The 21,662-nt window shown below is 42.3% G+C and overlaps 1 protein-coding gene across 17 annotated transcripts in view; it reads left to right on the forward strand.

The window, feature by feature from the left end:
• The window catches only part of SOX5 (SRY-box transcription factor 5), a 597,965-nt gene that overhangs the window by 354,833 nt on the left and 221,470 nt on the right, over positions 1-21,662 (forward strand). For 15 of the 17 annotated variants that reach the window (XM_058022190.1, XM_058022194.1, XM_058022195.1 and 12 more), the window contains one exon: positions 4,240-4,471. In XM_058022190.1, the coding sequence (XP_057878173.1) occupies positions 4,241-4,471 (231 nt within the window). In that variant the 5' untranslated portion in view covers position 4,240. The remainder of the gene's footprint in view (positions 1-4,239; positions 4,472-21,662) is intronic. The other 2 variants (XM_058022201.1, XM_058022202.1) reach the window with 1 other exon arrangement.

Below are 21,662 nucleotides of genomic sequence, written 5' to 3' on the forward strand. Positions count from 1 at the left end.
AAATATTTGGAGAAACTGTTGTAATATGAATCACATAAAATATTTGTTGGATAAGAATGAGTTAGAACAATGAGGTTTTTACTTCCCTGAAAAAACATTCTTCCTACCAGGAAAAGCATTTATTCAATGAAAATTGAACAAAAAGCATACTTGGGTTTTTTGCCTGCAGTTTCTACATATTAAGAAGCCTTTCTGAAAACAGGTCTCTTTACAGGGAACAGTACCAAATTTGAATGCATCACCAGAATTAAATCTTCATTTCCATCTGAACCACTGATAAACTCAAATATGGAGATGCATTTCATAATTCCAGTGTGTCTGTGGAGTGGCCTGGGTGCAGCCTGTGTCCCTGTGCATCAGAACTTTGCAGATTTAGGTCCTCTGAAAGATTTCCACCTACCTGTTTTTGTTCAGTAGAAGTGATTAATGGCATTTCAAAATGCAATTCTTCTTGAAACAATGAAGTTGCAACAGATTTAATCTACGTTTGGAATCTGGTGTGCTGTATTGCTTTTGTACTTTTGTACTTTTCTGGGTTATATCTTAGGGTTTTGGGGGTGCTTTTTTTAATCCTATCCATAAATTGGTGTTTCCTGATCCATTGTAAATTGTCTTTCAGAGTGATGTAACTGAAAACCATGCAGAGTTTAAATTTGAGGAGAAGATCTTGAAGCCCTATGAGCTGTGAACTGTTGTGTTATCACTGAGGGCAGATCCAGGATGTTTGCAGTCCTTTGTTAGGATGGGATAATTCCAGCACTTCATTAGATCTGGTTAAAAGAGCTCGGTTTCAGGTCGTGTTGCTGCTCAGAATTCAGCTGTTTCCCTTTCCTTGTTGTTTGTGGTGGGAACTCTACTTGCATCTTAGATGTGGAATCTGTTAAGAGCTGCCATTAGCTCAGTAGCATAAACAAGATTTATGAAAAGAGGAGTATTAGAGGATGCATGATGTGGGGGCATGTCAGATTTGGGAAATGGACCAATCAAGCTGTAGAAATGATCAAAGACATTTGTAGATGACTTTTCCTTGTTTCACGTTTTCTACTTGGGAACCTCTCAGAGATTTATTTGATCCTTTGCTACTATAGACTTTGATAGTTATTATCCTTTAGGAAGACATTTCCAAAAGTGGATCTATTAATTTATTTATTTAAATCTTCCATTTTCGTGTGGAAGTTTCCTGGTTGTTCATAGGGAGTAAGAAATTTCTGTGAGGGTGATTTTTGTCTGACTCGGGCTGGTTGTGGACTGAGCTGCCTGAACACAAATTGCATTTGATGGCTGAGCTGTCCAGGTTTGTGTGACCATTTCTTTGGGTGTTCTTGGAAGAACAACCCAGATTAAAGCTCAGTTTTGCTGCCTTAGCCATTTTAGTGATTTGTTAATCTCCTAGGCTGGTGATGGGCACGTGGCTTGTAATTTGAACTGGATGTTTTAGAGACAAAAGGAAAAGTTTCTTCTGCACTTTCTGCTTTCACTTTAGTTTGGTCTACAATCCAACGTGTAGGTTTTCGTTTTAGATCAAAAGCAAAATAATCTCTGTTACTGCAAGTGCGTGGAGGTGGACACCTCTATTATCTTCCTTGTCTGTTTATATAAATTCCCTGCAGAAAATTATTTCATCCCTGTTGGGAACAGTGACAAGCAGAGGAAGATGATCTGAAACTCTGTATTCACATCCAAAGTTAACAGAGGAGCTTTATTTCAGCGTGATATTCAAACTTTCCTTGTGAAGCAATGTGACAGAATCTGTGTTATTCTAGGTTAACAGCAGTAGGAGTTCTTGACACAGTTTGAGTATATCATGCATGTATAATCCAAATCATCAATACAAAGCAAGGCATCCTCTCTCTCTAATTTATTGTCAGAGGGAATTGCATGGGGACTTTTGTGCGTGGCTTACAGTATTTTCAGTCATTTTATCAAATATAACTGTTCTAAAGTATAGAAAATTACTGTGGAATAATTGAGTAATGATCTTGTGTCCGTCCCTTTTTGTTTGCCAAAACTGAGACAACTGCTTGGTGCTGATTTTCAGAGAGATTTTGTAAATGCTCGGGCTTCTATTAAAGTACTATTAAAATGAGTAACCAAAAAACTTAAATTCAGCAGCAAATGTCGATCTTGGTGCAGCACAATGCAAAATATGAATAATTCACATTAACTTTAGAAGGGAGCTGTGTGGTTTCTGCAGAAGGTTTGAGATCTGTCACATCAAACGTAGCTGTAAAATGCTGAATTCAGTGGGCTAGTAGCAAACTGCCAGTAAGAGTCTCTCTGGTGATCTCTGTCTTGGTGCATATGCTTTGCTGCAGACACGTAGGTGGGGAAGCCTACAAGACAGAATTCAGGTAGGATGTATGAAGTGTTAGTCTGTTGGACTGAGGCAGACATTAATAGCAAATACAGACTGGTGCTCTGAGCGCTGGCAATAGGTGCTGTTCAGAACAGCCCATGTGCAGCTGCATGTCGGTTCTGGTAGGGATTTTTTTTGTCTGAGTTTTTGTTGGTGGTTTTTCTGGCTTTTTCCCCTTTTTTTCTTTTTTAATATAATCTAACTTGGCTCAGGAGGCAAGGCTCAAAATGAGATCATTAGGAGCAAAATAAGTCTTAACAAAGGGCTGTTTAAAGTGGCTGTTTGTTTTCAGACCCAGTTGACTGCTGCTGAGAACCTTTCCGTGCTCCATGTGCCAAACCCTGTGGACATGCTGCACCCACAGCAGCCCCACACATGGCTCAGGAGCTCCTGGGCCCTTCCAGGGCAGCCCTTTAAGGGCAGAATAAAAAAATGGGGTCATAGGAATCATAAATACGGCATTTTTGAGGAGGAGCAATGTTACTTCAGCCCCTTTTTTAACTTTTGCACACAAATAGTCTTCAGTTTCCTAATTTATAACTTTATTTATTTATTTATTATAGAATTATGTTATTATATAATATATTAATATATTATTTGATTTATTTATTATTTATTTAATTTATTAATTATAATATATTAATATATATATTATATAATTTATTTATTATTTATTTAATTTATTAATTTTTATTTATTTATTTATTTCCCTGTTTTTCACGTCTTCTTTTGGCCGTGCCTGGAGGATTTCTCCTCGTTCTGCTCCTTGCAGATGCCCCTGGTTAGCACAGGGGCCGTCCATGGACATACTCTGATTTTCATGAGCAAGGTTGCTGTAATTAATCCCAGAATTTGTCTGCATTTCACTGTACCCCCTCTATTTTGGAGACCAAGCTGTAAGCATTCTGGGTTCTCTAAGATTTTCAGTGGTGCTTGTCTTGAATGATGCTTGAATTTGCCCATGATTTAGATTTCTTTCAGTGTTTCTAGAAGTTGAAGATAAACATGTTCTATCAGACACTATCAAAAACTTCACAATGTAGGCCTGAATTTCAAGTCAATATTTCTGCATGGGTTTTGCAATGTGTGCTCTAGGTATCTTCCTTGTGTATCCTTTTCTATGGAGGTACAGATATGAATTATATTTTCATGAGGGTTTTTTTTCTGATCCAGCTATAGAAAGGAAAAATTTGATATATAGATAGATTTGATAGCAGATCTTCATTCAACTTGACCTTCATTCAAAGCCCCTGACTTTATTTTGTCAAAAAGCCTAGATTATTAATGTCCAAATGTTTAATTGCTTAACTGTGTCAGGTCTGCAGACCTGGAAAGATCCTTGCAGCATGACTGTAGCGCTCACTTGCTCACATGGGTGAAATTTTGTAAACACAGACGTTTTGGCCCGCTAGCAAGTTCTTTTATTGTGTTGTATTTTATTTTACTTTATTTTTTTTTTATCAGTTGTGGCCGATAATGAGATGCAGATGATTATTCCTTAAAAGCTAGGTTGACAATGGCTTCTATCGGGAGACATTCTGTCTTCATAGAGTCCCTTGCAAATGCAAAACTAGATGGGTATTTTTTAAAAGGAATTGCATTTCATTATGCAGTCTTAGGTGAATTTTCATGTTTAAGAAGCCAGAATACAAGGGAGTGCTATATTAGTGTATTATTCTCACAACAAACAAGGCACTGTTCTGTTGCTACCTGCTTGGCCATTGTTCCCAATTGTGTGTGCTTTGCAGCGGTATTTGGATGGTTTCCTGCTCTCTGCCAGCACAAAAAAGGCATTTCTGTTACAATGGCCCCTAACCACACAATGACGGCATTAAGGATTTATTTGGAGGTTTCATTATTTTCTCCTCTTTTGTTCCTTCCAGGATGTCTTCCAAGCGACCAGCCTCTCCGTATGGGGAAGCAGATGGAGAGGTAGCCATGGTGACAAGCAGACAGAAAGTGGGAGAAGAGGAGAGTGACGGGCTCCCAGCCTTTCACCTTCCCTTGCATGTGAGTTTTCCCAACAAGCCTCACTCTGAGGAATTTCAGCCAGTTTCTCTGCTGACGCAGGAGAACTGTGGCCATAGGACTCCCACTTCCCAGCACAGCACAATGGTAGGTTGGCTTTGCTCTATTGTGCTCTATCTGCTCCCAGCTCTGCAGCAGCCTGGCACCCCGAGCTGCCCGCGGTGGGGAGTGCAGGGCACAGGGCTCCCCTCATCCTGGGCAGCCGTGCAGGCTGTGCCTGCCCTGGCCTGCTGGCATTTCATTTGGGGTGCTGCGAGTGTGAGAGCTGCGCTGCTGTGAGCTGCAAGGGTGTGTGTGTGTGTGTGTTCAGCAAACAGCGAGCGGGTTTGGAGCCCTGCGAGTGAGAGTCACGTTTGGCACAGAGTCTGAAACGTCGCCCTGGTGCCAAGTTTGTGCAACACTGAAGCTTCAAACACTGCGCCAAGGCAAAAGAAAAAAGAAACCGAATTCTGATGACTTAAAAACTTACATCTGAAGCGTGATTCACGTCACAGATACACACAATAAAATTTACTGTGCTTATGAATTAAATCAGCTCACTGCTTTTGGGCCTGTGAGTTCCACTCTACAGCTGACTCTGAGCACTCCATTCATGGCAGGCAGCAGTCCAGGGGAAGCCCAGAACTGGCTGTGTCTTAAAGAACACAAAACAGTGCCCTGTTCTTGCCGGCATTGTAGTGTCACTGAGCTGGGTTTGGGCACATGGAGCACTGATGCATTTTCAGAAAGGTTCAGAGGTGCAGGGAAAGGGCCCCAGCACTGATGCATTTTCAGAAAGGTTCAGAGGTGCAGGGAAAGCTCCCCAGCACTGATGCATTTTCAGAAAGGTTCAGAGGTGCAGGGAAAGCTCCCCAGCACTGATGCATTTTCAGAAAGGTTCAGAGGTGCAGGGAAAGCTCCCCAGCACTGATGCATTTTCAGAAAGGCTGAAAGGAGCAGGGAATGATCCCCAGCACCAGGGACTTGCACAAAGCTCTTCTGTGAGCACAGAGCCTGCACAGCTCTTGCCTGTTTACAAATTGGCTGTAACTTTTCTGTCAGTCCCCCACCTCCACTAGGGCGCTGGTAATTTCACTGGAAGGGAAGATAATAAGTGGACCTGCATATTTGAAGGCTTTTAAAAAGGCATTGCAAAATAGGTGATAGTGTATTCTCATAAAAGCCTGCAAGAGCTCCACAGTGGTATTTAAGCCCTTACAGCTCATTATGCATATGTAACAAGCCCTAAGTAAAAAGCCTTGGGGATTATTATTTCTCATAGGACCAAGTCACTGGATATTCACTGAAGCTGCTCTCCTAGACAGAATAACTCATTGATCCTGATCCATTTCCCTTCCTTTTTTGGGCTAATGCTTAAGCTCAGGCAGTGCTTTGGAATACATAATTTTAGTTTGTGTTATTGCAACTTTACATGGGGAAAGAACATCACTGGAGAAATTACTCATGGCCAGACAATGTCATTATCTTTTTTGAGCTTGTTTATTTCTCATCCTTTATCTTATGTTTTATGGAGATGAAATTCATTAACATAACAGCTCCAGCCAGTGGGATGTGAGGGTATGTAACTAACGTATGGGCTTTGGTATATTGTGGCCTTTTTTAAGAGAGTGTTTTGAAGATAAGGAATTGTTTCTGTCAGCATTTAAGTCAATAGATAAAGTTGTGATGGCACCAGTAGTGTAGAATCAGACCCTAATGAAATGAAAACATACTGTTTCCTAAGCATCCAGCAGGAGTATTTCAGCTACACCTCACTGGGACATTTAACTGCTCTTTAACTGATTTTAACTAACCCCTTTGCTCATTTGGTCATTACAGTTTTTAAGAACAAGAGGTTTCACTGATCTCCTGGTGTAGCTTCCTGCTATGGAGGTTGTGTTTAATGTGATGTCAGAACAGTTTTCTGTCCTTTTGCAGTACAAGGTGCTGAATCAGGGGTGTTTTAGGTAGTTCTGCTGCAGCAGTGACACACTGCAGCCTTACCTGAGGCAGCGTCTGGGGGGCTCTAAGGGTCTTGTTTTTTCTTCATACATATTTAAGAAGATTGGCAGGCTCCCTGAATGTAGCATTTTGGTAATATCTCCCTTTCAGTGAGGACTGTGTTGTGAATCATCACTCAGGTAGTTCAGAAAGGATGGATGCAGCCTGTGTGTCTCCAGACGGAAGGAAGTGATCAGTGTGCATGAGTAAAATAGCCATAATCACTCCCTCTGCTGTTGTGGTATGTAGTTATCAGAAGGAAATCACTGGGAAACGTTTGCATGACTTCAGTTGGTGTGCTTAGCAGTGACAAAAACCATTCCCACAGGGCATTCACTGTCTAACCTGGCAGAGGACATTTTTGTAGTGTCTCCATTGACATTCTGCTGTTTTATCCTCTCTGGGCAGCAGACCAGGTGTGTGCAGGTGTGCACACAGCACCACAGACTGCAGTCTGATGGAGTTTTACTGATAAAGCTCCAGGAGCTTCACACTTCCCAGCTTAGACTCCTGGAAATTCACCCTGTTGCGCTTCACCAAGTTTTAACAGCCTAGTGAGCCAGCTCAAAATTCTGGGTAGATTTTTATAAGAGGAGGGAAAAATTCCTATAAGGACATCTTCAAACCTGATCGAAATTGGCAAAAATCTGCAGAGCCCACCAGAATGAAGAGGGTATTTCTGAGGGTGTTGGAAGTGCAGCTCAGTTGGGCCAGGCCTCCTCGGGACGTTTCCACCAGCCTCAGCCAAGGCAGGGATCCCTGTCTCCAGCTTTCTGGGTACTTATTTCAAGTAGGAAAACTCTTCTCCTGATAAGAAAAGACACAATAACTTATCAGATTTAGAGCAACTACTCAGTAGAAAATAAGAGGCAAATGGTTTGACCTGGAATATATGTGAGATTTTTCCCTGCCACGAGCCTTGCAGGGAAGCACTTGAGGATTACAGTATCAGTCAATGGCTCTTCTGAAGAAACCTATTAAGGCTACAGTATTTGGGCAGCACAGATAGTTGTTAGCTCATCTGAGTTACAAAGGTTTGTTTTACTTGTTTCTATTTGCCTGCCTTTATGTCCTATTTGTCTGCTTTTGCAACTCTCAAGACCACTGATCTCGCCAATAGTGTCTGTGTGCAAATTCTGGAAAATGAGAAATGTCAAGGCTAAAAGCACTGATTAAAGTATTCCACAGGCATGGTGTGTTTAAATCAGACCATCCTTTTTAGCTGTAGAATATCAGTGAAATGTAGGATGGAATTAAAAATAAAATAAATAAAAGAAGTACTGAAGAAAAGGTCAAAGTGGTAAGTCATAATTCTGCCCTTCCCTGGTTGTTCCAGACTGATGACTGTGACTACACTGGTAGCCCACATCTGTCCTGCACTTTCAGGACAAATTGAGAGGGATTTAGAATTCATTTTCAATAGTGCTTTAAATTGATAGGAAATATTCTGGTGCGCTGTTCAATAACTTTGTTGCCTCACACTAGAAGAAGTTGTGTTTCTGTGGTGAATGAAGTCACTCCTGTGTAACTTGGGAATAATATTGATAACGGCAGTAGTGCTGGTCAGAGAGCTTACCAGCACATTGCTTTGTGCTTTTCCTCCACTTGCTCAAGTAAAAGGTTGTTTAATGCTTCATTTGGATTCTGTTATCACATCTCTCCTGGCCTGAGCCTCACCTGTTGGCCTGGAGTTGTCAGCATATGAATGGTGGTGGATGAGAACAACAAGCGCTGGAGCACTCAGCCATTGTTCAGGCCTTCCGAGGAGAATGGAAATCTGAATGCATATAGCTTTTTAAAAAGTCAAATAGGACTCTAATTATACTGAGCTAAAGAATGCATATTTAAAAAAAAATAAAAAACAACCTCACAGTGGTTTTAGAGAAATTTTAATTTCCAGTGTACCTTTGAGCATCAAGCTTAGGATAAGTTATTGTGAAGATACAATGCACAGTGTTGTGAACACCAGTGCCTTTACTGTGCCAGCTCTCATAATGAGAATTTCATTGTTTGGGGAGAGCAGTCTCCTACACTCTAGACAAAAGTGTAATTACTTTTGAACGATGTGGAATGTGCTCAGTTTAATAGCATAGAGAATAGATTCACAAAGATTCAGATAAAGCTAGCTTGGAAGCCATATGTGCAGTGTGGCAGTATGAAATTGTTAGCAGGCACCATAATTACAACACACACACGCACACAATTTCACAGTTTAAACTGGAAACTGTTGTTTTTGTAAGAGATAGGCCTAGCTGAACAGGACTAGTTCAATTAAAATAAACCAGAAACAGTGGTAAGTTGGCCTTTGTCTGCTGTTCTTTCCCTCCTCTCCTAGTGGCAGATTGATATCTATAAGATGATGAAGTTGCACTGTTGCAAACACTGTTGCATTATAAATGTCATCACAAAGGTGGCTGGTGGAAGCAGTTTGTGCAGATACAACTTTAGGCTTTTACCAGGGTTTAATCTTTATGCTTGGAGCATTTCAGGGAGTCACTGTGCGGGCTGTTGGGAAGGGGAACAATGAGAAGGAATCCAGTCAGGACCCTTTGAAGAGCTGCAGAAGTTGCTACTGCACTGTTCAGTGCAGACCCTGGAGAGCTCTCTGGAGTGCTTGAGGCTCAGCTGTGATGGAGCCAGAAGCAGCTTTGATAACTCTTTGGTAACACTCTGATAGCATCTTGCGTTCAGGTTGGGCTGGTCTGTGTGTCCCGGTGTCCTGGTCCCTGTTCTCCCTCCTGTCCCACCCCTGGCATCACCTGCTCCAGGTGCAGCTCCTGTCTGGGCACACAAATGCACTCACCTGCACTCTCCAGGTGAGCCAGGGGTCACAGCCATGGGGCCTTTCAGGAGCACTGTGCTCTTGTGGAAATTTCCCTCTGTTTATTGAACCATCCCTTTACACAGTGACTTTTGCACACTTGTGGAAAACCAGGGTGGGTGCATCATTCCCAGCAGAAACACCTGCTGAAGTCTGAGGTGACCCATTGCTGCTTTGATCAGACTTTGAAAGGTCCAAAGGGACATTAAATAACTAATGAAGTAAGAAAACTTCTTTTTTTAAAATTTTTTCCCCCATTCCCCAAGCAGGAGGGTTAAAACTACATTTAAACCAGTAACTTGACAAATCAAGACCAGACTTACAACACATATTGCCTGGAATACAGGGAGCAGATCAGATGACTGTAGTTTTTAAAGGCCACGAAGAGAAGTGGAAACAGCAGTTGTTTGTTTTTGCTGAAGACCATCTTACTGTGAAGCAGTCATGTTTTTAATGGATTCATTTGAATTCAGTTAAGCAGAAAATAATCAACAGAAAAGTAAACACCTTTGTTTTATGGAAGTGCTGGGAACTGTATGTGTCCATTGTTTGCAAGTGATTATGTGCCTAGGCATCAATTCATTGACTTCATACTGGAAAATGTCTTCATTTAAACTTACTGCATAAATACATGTAAAATCTAATTCAAGTGAGTAGCTGAAAAAATCTGCAGAAAAAAGAGATAGGTAGAACTGTAAAGCCCACATTTGGTAGGAATATTCAAACCAGATGCTCTCTCTTATGAGAAAAAGAAGTATTAAATGGCCTATCAAAAAAACTATGTAAGCAAAAAGCTTGGTCATCTTTCTAAGTAACAAAGATAGCACAGATTTGAAACAAAATTTTGAAGTTATCAATTTGAGGAGCACTGCTGAGGGCTGGGATATGGAGAATGCCCCTCTAGGACTGCAAGTTTATAGCAGCAATCCAAAGAGACTACATTTAAATTTTCCTGCTTCTTTTGCTTCCAACAGTCACTCCCTGTGTGTGACACAGCACAGGTGGGGTCTGTGGGATCTTCTCCATCCTACTGGAAGTCAAACAGTAAATGTGGGATTTGTGTTGTTTCTGCAGTCCAGGTCCATCCCCTGTGGCACTCAGCCCAAATTTATTCTAAAACTCCATTTTTGGTGACAGTGAGTCTTTCTGGTGTTGTAGTGAGACACAAACTCTGCTGCCACTTAAACACCCAGTTCTCCATGGTTCTGAAAACACAAGTCCAGAGAAATGAAGTTTGAAATGTTAGTGCTTTTCCTTCAGTGTCTGTGTGTCCTTTGGCCAGGCTGCTGCACTCATGAGAAGCTTTTGGCTCAGTGTAGCTATAATCAGAGTAGAGAGCAGCATTCCAGGCTCCCATGCTCCTGTCTGACATTCCCCAAGGCAAGGCTGTGGGAATCCTGAGTTAAATGTCTTGCCCCCTACACAGCACAAACTCCTCCTTTTGCACACCACCTTGACTCATTTTTGCTTCAATAGTTGTTAGTTCCTTTAAGAACTTCCAGAAGAGTTTCCCCATGTGCTTTGTGTTTGCTCCACACACTTTTCATACCCCTGGTGGTGCTTCTGAGCAGCTGGTGTGGCTTTCTCCCTTTCCTTTCAGTGCAGGTGCAGATTTCTGTTTGCATCTTTATCAGTTCCTGTCTGCTTGCAGTTGTCCTCTGAAAACCTTTTTCTGCTTTGCCCATTTTCTTCCTCTGCTTGTAGACATATTTAACTTAGTAATTTTTATTATTTAATCCATTCTAAAGCCCTTCAGTAAATGGCTCATATGAAGGTGTTGCACAGTAAGAATGAGCGTTGAGCTATTTGCCTGGACAGAATGTCAGTAAAGTAGGGGATGGTTGGTTTGTGATGTGCAGCACTGCTTAGCACAGGTACACCAAACCTAAAAGGCATTGTGAGGTGTTGGGCAGGGTTTCTTGAATTTCAGGGCTGCAGGGCACCCCTGTGGTTATGAACTGGCTCTGAGCAGTGCCAGAAGCTCCTGCCACCCTCAGTGCTCACAGTTGTGTTGTACAGTCCCTTCTCTCACTGTCAGAGGTTTGTGTCCATGGGAAGTTACCCACTGCAGTTGGGATTTGGAGCATTTCTTTGTTTTCTGTCCTTTCAATGGACAAGAGACTGGTGCTCGTGGTTTTTGCACTGTCTTTTTAAGTGTGATTTCTCAGGTCATGCAGAATTCAGCTGGATTAGTCTGTGCCAAGGCCAGCTTGCTTTCTCTAGTTCTTCTTCCCACTGCTAATGCTTTTTCAGATTCACCAAAAGTAGTGGTGGTTGTAGTGGGAATGAAAATGGCATTTAAAGGCTCATGTCATGCAGTGATGCTTTTTCCCTTTTGTGGAGCTAGCTGCATCCTCTTGCCTTCAGTACATCAGTGAAACTCCACCTCCTTCTCTGCTGTAATACAAGGGCTTATTAATTTTCTCTAGAAATTCATGATGAAGAAGGACCTTTGGCAAGTTAACTGCAGATTTCATTATGTGCTTACTTAGGAATATGTATTTACTTAGGAATGGGGATTTACCAGTGGTGGGTCAGCTCCTAAGATGTGTTCAGAGGAGGAGATGGATGTGCTGCAGCATCTCTGAACCAACCAGTGTTCCAAAGTGTTTAAAAGACAATGAGAGGGAGGAAACAAACTTTCTGAAGCAAAAAGGGTCCTTTATGCCTGGAATGGCAATCATGTCTGAATGGTTTGGCTGGCCTTGTTTCCAGGTTCTCTTTAACACCCTTGAGTTCTTTGTTTCTGGTTTAGGTGCAGGTGTGGGATCAGATAAGGCATTTTTGCTCTTTGCAAGGGAGAAGTAGACTTGGTGAAACCCATTAATTTAGCATCACTAGATAAATCAGCAAAAGTCAGAGTGGAGTTGTGCCCAATGTAACTCGGGACAGCTTTTGCCAGGGCAGTGTAAAAAAGACTGTAGTCATACACGGAAATAGTGGAAATATGGAAATAGTCTGCTTCAGCATCCTTTTCTTACGCTTTTAAAACTGAATCCCCCTCCCAAGGAAAAAATAAGAGCTCTAAAGATTAACTTTCTGTGGTTTGTACAGGCAGCAAGCAAATTACACAGATTGTCTAAAGCATAGGCCAGTAAAATCTAATATCAGACTGTTATTATCTTTATTTATATTGTACCAAGAGCATGATTTATTTTTATAGAGACAGAAAAAAGAAACATTCCTGCCCCAGAATGCTTAGCTTATGACCCTGTTCCTGCAAAATAATCTGGTTGATTGGAACCTAATGCTGGTGGTAGCAAGAGGGAGGGAAGGAGAGGTCACTGGCTATAACTCCTTCTGCACATAGCTTTCTGTGGGATTGGATTTTGATGACAGAAAATAAGAAATATTATAGCAAAAAGGTAAAATCCTTCTGACATCTCAAGTCTGAATTACTGGGGTAGATTGTGTGTGCATCTCTCCACTAAGTCATGTCAGAGGTGGAAGCTTGCACTGCTTGTTAATAGTGCTAGCCACAAATAATGCAAAACATCCGTGCTTCAGACTCTGTGCTGATTTTCAGATTGAATTTAAAGTGTGGCTTTCATCTCTGTAAGTGAAACCTTCCTCTTTCCTTTCACTTTGGAGTGCTGCAGTTGCAATCAGGAGACTGCTCAGCTTTGGATCCCTCTGTGTTCAGTATCTGCTGAGGGTTCCAGAAAACACCCAGACACGAGTGCAGAGCTCAGCACTGAGGATTTAGGGCTCTGCTAGGAGCAGGTTACTGTCTTACACAGTTTTCAGTTGTATTTATGGAGTCCCAGTGATGAATTTCTGGTGATTATTGGACCTTGGTGCAGCATGAGGACATTTTGGCTTTTCTGATAGAGAAGTTATTTCCTCTCACAGAATGGAACTGGCCACTGACACATCATACAGAGCCATGTGAATCTGAATGTCACTTTTGGGGTGCAGATTTGAGGGTGAAGTCTCCCTCAGACTGTCTGTTTAAAAAGTGTACAGTAAATTCACTTTAACTTTGTAGTTAATGGCAGTAAATGGGGAACAGTGGAGTGTGATTCATTTTGTCCTCACAGATCCTGTAAGTAGGTCAGGGAACTCCCACCCCAGAAGTGCCTATTCTTCTTCATAGATTGCAGCTGGAGCTTAGGGTGTTAAGCTCAGCTGTTGATCCCTATAGGTTATAAATCTGTGCTTAGATAACTTCAACCAAAAAAGCTTTGAGTGAGAGGTAATTGCCTGGCCAGAGCATTTAATAATTTGTTGTTGGTAAGTAAAGGTTTGCTGTATAGTGCTTGGCTCTGTTGGGAATAGAAAACATTCTGCATCTCAGAGTTCAAACCACTCAACTCACTTCAGTTTGTGGCCTGCATCTGACTAATGATAGTGAGTGCATGGTATATTCTTTACTTTTATAAATATTAAATCTGCAATCCCCCCGCTTTTGGTTTTTTTTCCAGATTCTTAAATTCATATTGTCTTGACAGAAACAGCAGCAGAGTGTTGGGGAGAGCACATTGCTCAGTCACAATAGTTACATGTATAAGACTTGTGTAAATTCTCTTTAAACCTTTTTGATAAACTCCTCTGGAAAGCAGTTTTCAGAATTTCATAGATCTACCAGCAGAGCTGCAAATAGAGTCATTCAGTCCTGCAAAGAATACATCTGTGGCAGATGATGTACTTTTCCTGTTTGCTTGTGGCCAGTGTAAACTTGGCTTTTGGGCAGTGACCATAGCTTCAGTTCTGAAGCTGTCAACATGAGTATTGGGTAATACATTGACACAGTCAATTCCTGAGCTTTCCTTGAGAATAAACTGATTGGACTGAAACACTTAATTTAATATTTAGGACCTGTATCTTTGTATTGCTCGGTAAAATGTCACGGAGTTGTTGGACTTGTAATTTGATGAATATTAGCAAAGATGGCAAGGTTTTGGTTACTGAGTGAATTTACATATTATTTCCAGGTTCCAGGTTGCTAATTTATCATGGGCACTTCTGTCATCCATGGCTGTGCCAGTACAGTAGAAATTGTCCTTGCCCTTCATCCATGATGGTCTATGATTTATCAGTGATGCCATTCAGTGAGATTGGGGTTCAGCTCAACAAATTTGAGGCACATAAAGTTAGGGCTGTCTGCACAGTTTGTGTGAATAGATAACCACCTGCCTGGAACAACATTTCCAATCTTAAAATAAGCACCCAGGACAGGAGAGATGAATTACCCTCTCAAAGTGCTTGTCTGTTGACTATGGAGGGAGGCTTGATGACTGAGTGTCAAATTTGGGGCCAAAATTAGGTGAGAGTAATCCCATTTGTAGTATGTGGTGTTAAAGGAGTAGCACAGGTTACTGTGCAAAAATCCTCTCATTTTTCTGGAGAAGTAACCGTGTTCTAGGTCATCCTTTTATTTGGGGAGGGGCTAGGGGTGTTGTGTGTGAATATTCCATCAGAATTCCTTTTTAACCAGTACTTATGGTATTTAATGGGGTTTTAAGAATTGGATATTCCCTTAAAACAAACCTTTTGTAGTATATCTATTAAGTAGTTCAGATAATAAATAATGTGTTGGTTAGCAACATGTATTGGAGAATAAAGAAATACAGAACACCTTGAAAAGGCTATTTGGGAAGGTTGTCTTAGTATTGAAAAATGGCATTACTTCTAGCAGGTTTCTCCTTCAAAATTTAGGGAATTATCAAATATTATTAGAAATTCAAACGCTTAATAAAGCATTTTTCTGTTTTAGTATCAGCTGCGATGAACATCAGATTTTATTGTTCAGTTTAATCGATTGCAAAGATCATATGTAACCTGTTGAAGATGTGAGTTAGCCTTGCTTGGTCATTTTTGCAACTCCAAATGCTTTGCACAGGCATTGCAATGTACTGGTTAAGAAAGTGTAGCAAAATTCCAGGCTTACTCTGCAGTAAAATTCCAGGCTTACTCTGTAGTAAAATTCCAGCCTTACTCTGTAGAAACCTGTCTGCTGCGCGTGTTCTAAGTCTACTTATGTCCTCCTCTGTGTTTAATCCAGAAACCGGGGATATGTACATGTGCACAGCTTCACATTTTGGCACCGTGCTTGGTAGATTGTGTGCTGTGACTTGTATCGTGCCTGCAGGCCATAGGAAAACGACACAAATTAAATGTGAAATAGAGGGAGACGCAATTTAAAACTCGCATCTTGTAGGGATGCAGTATGGCATCTGAGAGTTGCGACATATTGCAGAAAATCCCCCCTATTTGCCCAACAAGAAGGGGTGTTTTCAGCTGTGCAGCTCGGCAGCATGGCTGGCGTGGCTGGGATGGCTGTGGCTGTGTTTTATTTCGGATTCCAGCCATGACCACTGCCACGCTCTCTGCCTCCTCCTTGTTCTTGTCTCTGGCTGCACAGGTCCTGCTCTCTCTGCCCTCCTCTGAGGCTCTGTAATTATATTTACTTCACACAGACACGCGAGTTCCCTTTTCCCTTTTACATATGTTGTTTTCCTTCGTGCTGAGAAAACTCCACAGCCTGACAGGGCGCTTTTTTTTTTTTTCTTTCTTTCCCTTTTTTCTTTTTTTTTTTTTTTTTTTAAGCACTCCAAATTCTATCCAGCTTTAAACTCTTATGTTTATAACCCTGAATATCTCTAAAATGTCTTTACCTAAAACACTTTATGGTTTTATTACCAGGTTTATGCCAGTAATAATATTCACATCAGCTTTCTTAGGGATAATCTTTAAGCAGAACCTAGCAAGAAAGGCTTTGAAAACTATCATTCCCAGGAACGCAAATCTGGGAACATGAAACATCGGTTTAATCGCCCTCCCTGACAACTTAACACGACAGATTGAAAAATACAAGCCGATATGGGAGCGGGATCAATGGATTATCAAAGTCCTGAGCATCTTTGCTGGGGCGGGGGGAGCAGGGGGCTCCGGCGCTGAGGCCCCAGGTTTGCGCGGCTTACCCGGATCCCCTGCCTGACGGGCGGCGGCGAGATTTACATGAGGGAACTCGGGGGGCTTTGTCACGGCAATTGTATAAAGTGATATACAGTGCAAATCGACTCGAGCATGTCCCTGGATAGCAGGCGGTTTACAGCCTCTTCAAGCAGAGATTACTGCTTTATCTTGTCATACTAAATTAACGTGGCAGCACACTGTTAAACAGTGGTGACCTCTTCATCTGTGGAAATTGCTGCCTAGAGGAGAGATGGTATTTAAGACTCTCTCTCTCTCTCCTTTTCTCCCCTCCCCACTTTTCTCCATCCTCTTCCCTTCCTCCCTGTCTCCCTCTCTGTATCTTGTCTTTTTTTCTTTTTTTTGCTGTAGGGCCCTGAGGCATTTTTGGGTTAGGTTGTAACATTAAAGACAAAAAGAAAGAAAGAAGGGGGAAGGGAGAGGCTTTTAACATCAAGGTGACAACAGCTATGTGTTAATTGGGCCTTTGTTGTTTGATTAATAGCCACTTTGGTGTAGAATATTAAGACAGTTGTTTGGACAACTTTCTAAAAATGACATGTCCTTTCAGTAAACTGGGATTAAGCGGTGTTCTCTGGTCTGCACATTTTAACTCCTTATTGTTATTGCATTCAGGGCTAGGCTTGCTGCTCTTTTGGAGCCAGCGTTTCCATCCTGGCACCATCCTGGGCTGGCATGGAGTGCCACAGCTCTCTTCCGAGGGTCAAGGTGATGGAAATACCTCTGCAGCGTGGGCCATTTCAGAACTGAATAATGCTCCGAGAAGGGCAGCTGTGTGGGAAAAGGGAAAGAGCCATTTCATTGGGCTGGCAGCGCGGTGCAGAACAGGAAAATTAAATCCCACGTTCCCATCTTTTTCAGTAAACTGAGTCAGTTGAGGAGAGAATGACATTTCTTCTTTAGACAGGTTTTCTTTTCTTGGTTTTTCTATTTACTATGCAGTGCTTCACCGTGGGTCCAATCCAAAGCTCTTTGAAGTCACTATAAAGACTGCTTTGTCTTTAATAGGCTTTGGATCAAGGCCCACATGACCTTAGGCAAATTATTGCAAATCAGTGTTATGAAGTGCTTGGAAATTTGCAGGCATACATGTCCAAAGCATTACTTTTTTATATACTTTAAAAAACAGTTGGGAGGCCAGGTGAAATCAGACTGGCCAGGGTGGCCTTGGAGGTATCTATATGGGCTGAAAATGGAAATGTTATGAGTGCAAGTTTGGGCTAAGGAGGATTTCCCTACCTCCTCCTGTGCTGGCTGATGAGTGTTTAACAGGTTCTCTTCCTGCGCTCTTGCCAGTGGACAAGAGAAAATTATTTCACTTCCAAAACTCAGCACTGGCTCTGGCCTGCCGTAGTACTTTGACCACTGCAGTCCTATGAAGATGGCTGTAGGAATTTAATTATGTGAGATGGAAAACCATGATGATCTATCTTGGATTTTTCCCTGCTGGAGACAATTGTTCCTTACTGTGAATTTCTTGAGCTGCCACCTACACAAGGATTGATGCAAAATTCTGTGCGTTTTGTGTGTAACATTTTCAGAGGCAAGTTTCTATTCGCTTCCCTGGGATGCCAGCACAGCTTATTTTTGCAGCAGAATATTTGCCATTTCAGATGCAGAGTATCTGTGAGCACTGATGTTCCTTTGGTTGAATTTTGAAGGCCGTTGAGCTAAGCAGTTACACCAGAGATATGGAAAGGGCTGACTTCCTGATTTATTATTTGGGGAAATCAATGTGTTTGATAATTTATGTACAGCTTACAGAGGCCACGTTAGTGGCTCATGAATCGATCAGCACCAGCAGAAATGAAAGCTAACGAGCTCGTTTCAATAGCAAGTTGCTCATTAGCAGGTAGGCTCGCTGATTTTCAGGGTTTCCAGTTCAAAGTCACATGTGCTTTTCCCGTGTCCTCGGAAGGAGCATTTTCATTGCAAAGAGCAGAAGCAGAAAAAGAAAGCGTGGCAAGGTTCTGAACGTTTTCTCATTGCTTTGACATAAATGTTTACAGCAAATGCCAGGCTGGAGGGGCAGCTATCCAATGGCCTCAGCCTGGGTCCATCACTGTAGGGACATCAACTTTCTGAAATGGAGTTTACAGGGGAATTAACAGTGGCTATGGGAAGAAGAGGGTAGAGAGAGGCCTTTCCTGTGTTTTGCACAGAAATCTCTGCATCAGCAGGGCACCATTCTCAGATTTCCTCCAGCTCAGGAGCCGTGTGTGGGATGCCAGCCAGCAGGCAGGGTGTCCTTCCCTCCATCCCCAGCCACCACTGTGACCCATCCTGGGTAGATAACACCAGGCTGTGCCTTCCCCTCTCCTGGTAACATCTGAAGGGCTTTGGTGCTTTTGGGAGGTTTTTGTGGTGCGTTAACACACAAACTGGCTTGTTTAGCTCAGTTGTTATCCTACTTGGTGGAGATACCAAGCACTGAAAGAACATGGGATGAACCTTCCTTGAGGAAATACTCTAAGGGTCAGCACTGAGAGGTTTGGTAGATTTTTATGGTGCTAATCCCATAAACATGCCTAAGAGCAGAGAACTGGTTCTAGCTTTGTGCATTAGTAGAGAATCCTGGTGTCCAGCACTACTGGTTGGGTTTTTCTTCTGGTAAAGAAGCACATTCAGTTTTAGCCTTTTTGAAAAGTAAACCCACTGCTTTAATTACCAAACTTCTGATAAAATGTTCTTGAATTCTTATGTTGCTTGTATATAGGAGTATATATGTAAAAATATTTAGGTGTATATGCACAAACACATGTATTTCAGCTATCTCCTTTAGACACGAGGAATACACCACTCCTAATCAGACTGAAAAATCCCAAAAAACAGTTTCTTGACAGAGTTGCCTGAGGCTCTTGCAAAAGAGGGACTCTCAAAACATATTTTTAAAATATTTTAAAAAAAGATTTTCCGAATCTCAGGAATAGATTTTCAACTGCCTGATTTGGCTTGAGATGAGTTGGCTGAATCAGTTTCTTTTTCTTTTAAGTAAGTCTATAAAGCTTTGATGAATCTGGCTCATTGTTTAGCACTTATCTCATGAGTAAAGCTTGAGAGGTTTGGCTTGAAACTTACCAAATCACATCTTGGAAAATGGCCCAAGCCTATTGATTTATCTGAAAAAAGAAAAAATCCAGAGCAAAACACAAGTAAAAAACCCTGATCCAGCTTAGTGAGTAAGTCCCTTGCAGATCTATGGAGCTCCTAGTGAATGAGCACATCCATTTCTCCCCATTTTCAGCCTTGTGCTTGGTGGAGCTGCTGGGCTGGGAGGGATTGGGAGAGGTCACCCAGAGCCAGCTGCAGCCCAGGGATCAGCTGTGCCAGTGTCATTTCCTTCAGAGAATAGTCTGACTTCTTGGAGTCACTCAGACAGGAGGCTCGGAACCTCCCAGACTGTCTGGCCCAGGGTTTGCTGTCTCTGCCTTTAGAAAATAACTCCTGTGTCATGACTCCTGTGGAACCTTTCCTGCATCAGTTTTCTCCCATTAGTTCTTGCCCTAGCTACTGCAGCAAAAGGAAACGTTCTCTTTGCTGCAATAAATGTTTTTGCATTTGAAGAGTGATATCACATTGCCTTGTCCCAAACTGTCCTTTCAGTGTATGGAACTCTTGTCTCCACCATGGTTTTCTAAAACTTTTTTTACTGGTTTGTTGCTTCTCTGGAACTCCTTAGAGTAAAATCATTCACGTTTTAACAGCTGTGTCTCCTGCTTAAAACCAGATGCTTTTCCATTGAGGACAGTGGTGTCTGCAGCAGGTGCATCTGAGGTGCTGCTGAAAAACTCTAATCCCAAGTGAAAACATGCTCTGGGTGGCTCAGGCACCGTTTCATAAATGACGCTGTGGAGATTTGCTCAATTAACTCGCAGTGAAATCCTCTCCTGTGCATTTCCTGGCGCAAGGAGGGCTTTGTGTGCTGCTCTCTTTTGCTTGGGTACCTGAGAGAGGACAAATTCTGGGGCTGCTTAGCTTTGCTGGGCCCTGAGTGCAGAGCTCTCAAATAGCAAAATGGATTATAGTGCCTCCTGCACATCCAAGAATGGTCAGTAAAGTCTGAGTACAGAATCTTAGTGGAAAGAGGAAAAAGAAATGTTGAGTTTCCAAGACAAGGAGTTGGCAAATTTGCAATTTAAGGCATTTCATCTGGAAGTCAATGGGAAAAAATAAACATTAGACCTCAGGATATCAATTTTAGGCGTCGGGTTTAAAAAGCACTCAGTCCCCTAAACATGATTATTTTAATATGTATAAGGTAAAGTGTGCAGAATGTTTAAAATCATAATCCATTTCCTTTTATTATCTTTAAGGAATAAACTGTTTGCACTAGCTGAAATAAGGTAACTAATACAATGAGGATTATGCTTTTCTGTATGTTATGAACGCAATAAATCCTCTGTTAAAAAGGCATTATCAAGTCAATCTTTCCCCTTTATTGGATGACATTTGGTAGGAATTGACCTTGATGTCAGTCATCACTTCCTGTTCCTTTTACTGTGTTTTGGGCTGCTTGATAAGAGAAAAGCCTCTTCACCTTTAAATAATTTTTTCTCCCTTATCTCTTGATTTTTGCATTTTGGGGATCATGCTTTGTGACCTCCAGAGAGAGGCGTGAGCTGTTTGTGTTCATGGCCTTGATGCATTTTTACAAAGCAGGGAGGTAATGCAGAGGGGAGAGCAGAGACAAGGAAGGTGGTTCATTTGCTGCACAGCACTGCTTTCTTTGAGCTCTGCTGTAACACCTGCAGCCCCAGGGGTGAGCACCTGGGGATTGTGAGAGAGGCTGGGGATGAGCCCAGGGTGTGGTGCAATAGCGGAGCGTGCTGCCCTGCCAAAGGAAAACCCCTGTGCAAGACAGGATGGCAGTGATGGGCAGCATTCCCAGTAGATAACGAGAGAATCTTCCTGTGGAAGAGCTGTTTTCTCTTCACTCTCCCTCCTGACCCTTTCACTACAGGATTTTGAACAAGCTTCCCGATCTTTGCAAGTGCCAAGTGCTTCTGCAGTCAAAAATTCAGAGTAGCTGATGGCAGATGACAGCTGCTGATGAGCAGCTCAACCCCTGCTTCAGTGCAGAATTTGGGTAGAATGTCACTACAGAAAGATGTCACAGAAGAGTTCACAACCAGCACACGTCTTGTAATGAAAGAAATAAAGTTCACATGGTGGTGGCATGATGATGGTCACCTCAGCAAATAGGGATTTTGGGAGCAGGTGTCGTCCTTGGGCTACAGAAGAGTTGGTGGTGATTGGGGTGGGGCTGTGCCCCATCATCCCCAATTGGCCCCAGCTGTGCCCCATCATCCCCAATGGGCCCCAGCTGTGCACACAGGTGAGCAGCATTGACAGTAATGAGGGCACAGAGGGCACACAGGTGCAGGGCATCAGCAGCAGGGCATAAAGGGCTGGGCTTTAGGACAAGAAGGGCAGATCCTGCAGCCTGCTGAAGAGGTATGGTGTTACTCTGTTTGGGTTGAAGCTCTCTCAAATTGTATGGTGTTACTGTGTGCATTGTGGCCATCTCAACTGTGCAGGTAG

Source organism: Melospiza georgiana, chromosome 4 (genome assembly GCF_028018845.1).
Source record: "Melospiza georgiana isolate bMelGeo1 chromosome 4, bMelGeo1.pri, whole genome shotgun sequence".
In the NCBI taxonomy this organism is placed as follows: Eukaryota; Metazoa; Chordata; class Aves; order Passeriformes; family Passerellidae; genus Melospiza; species Melospiza georgiana.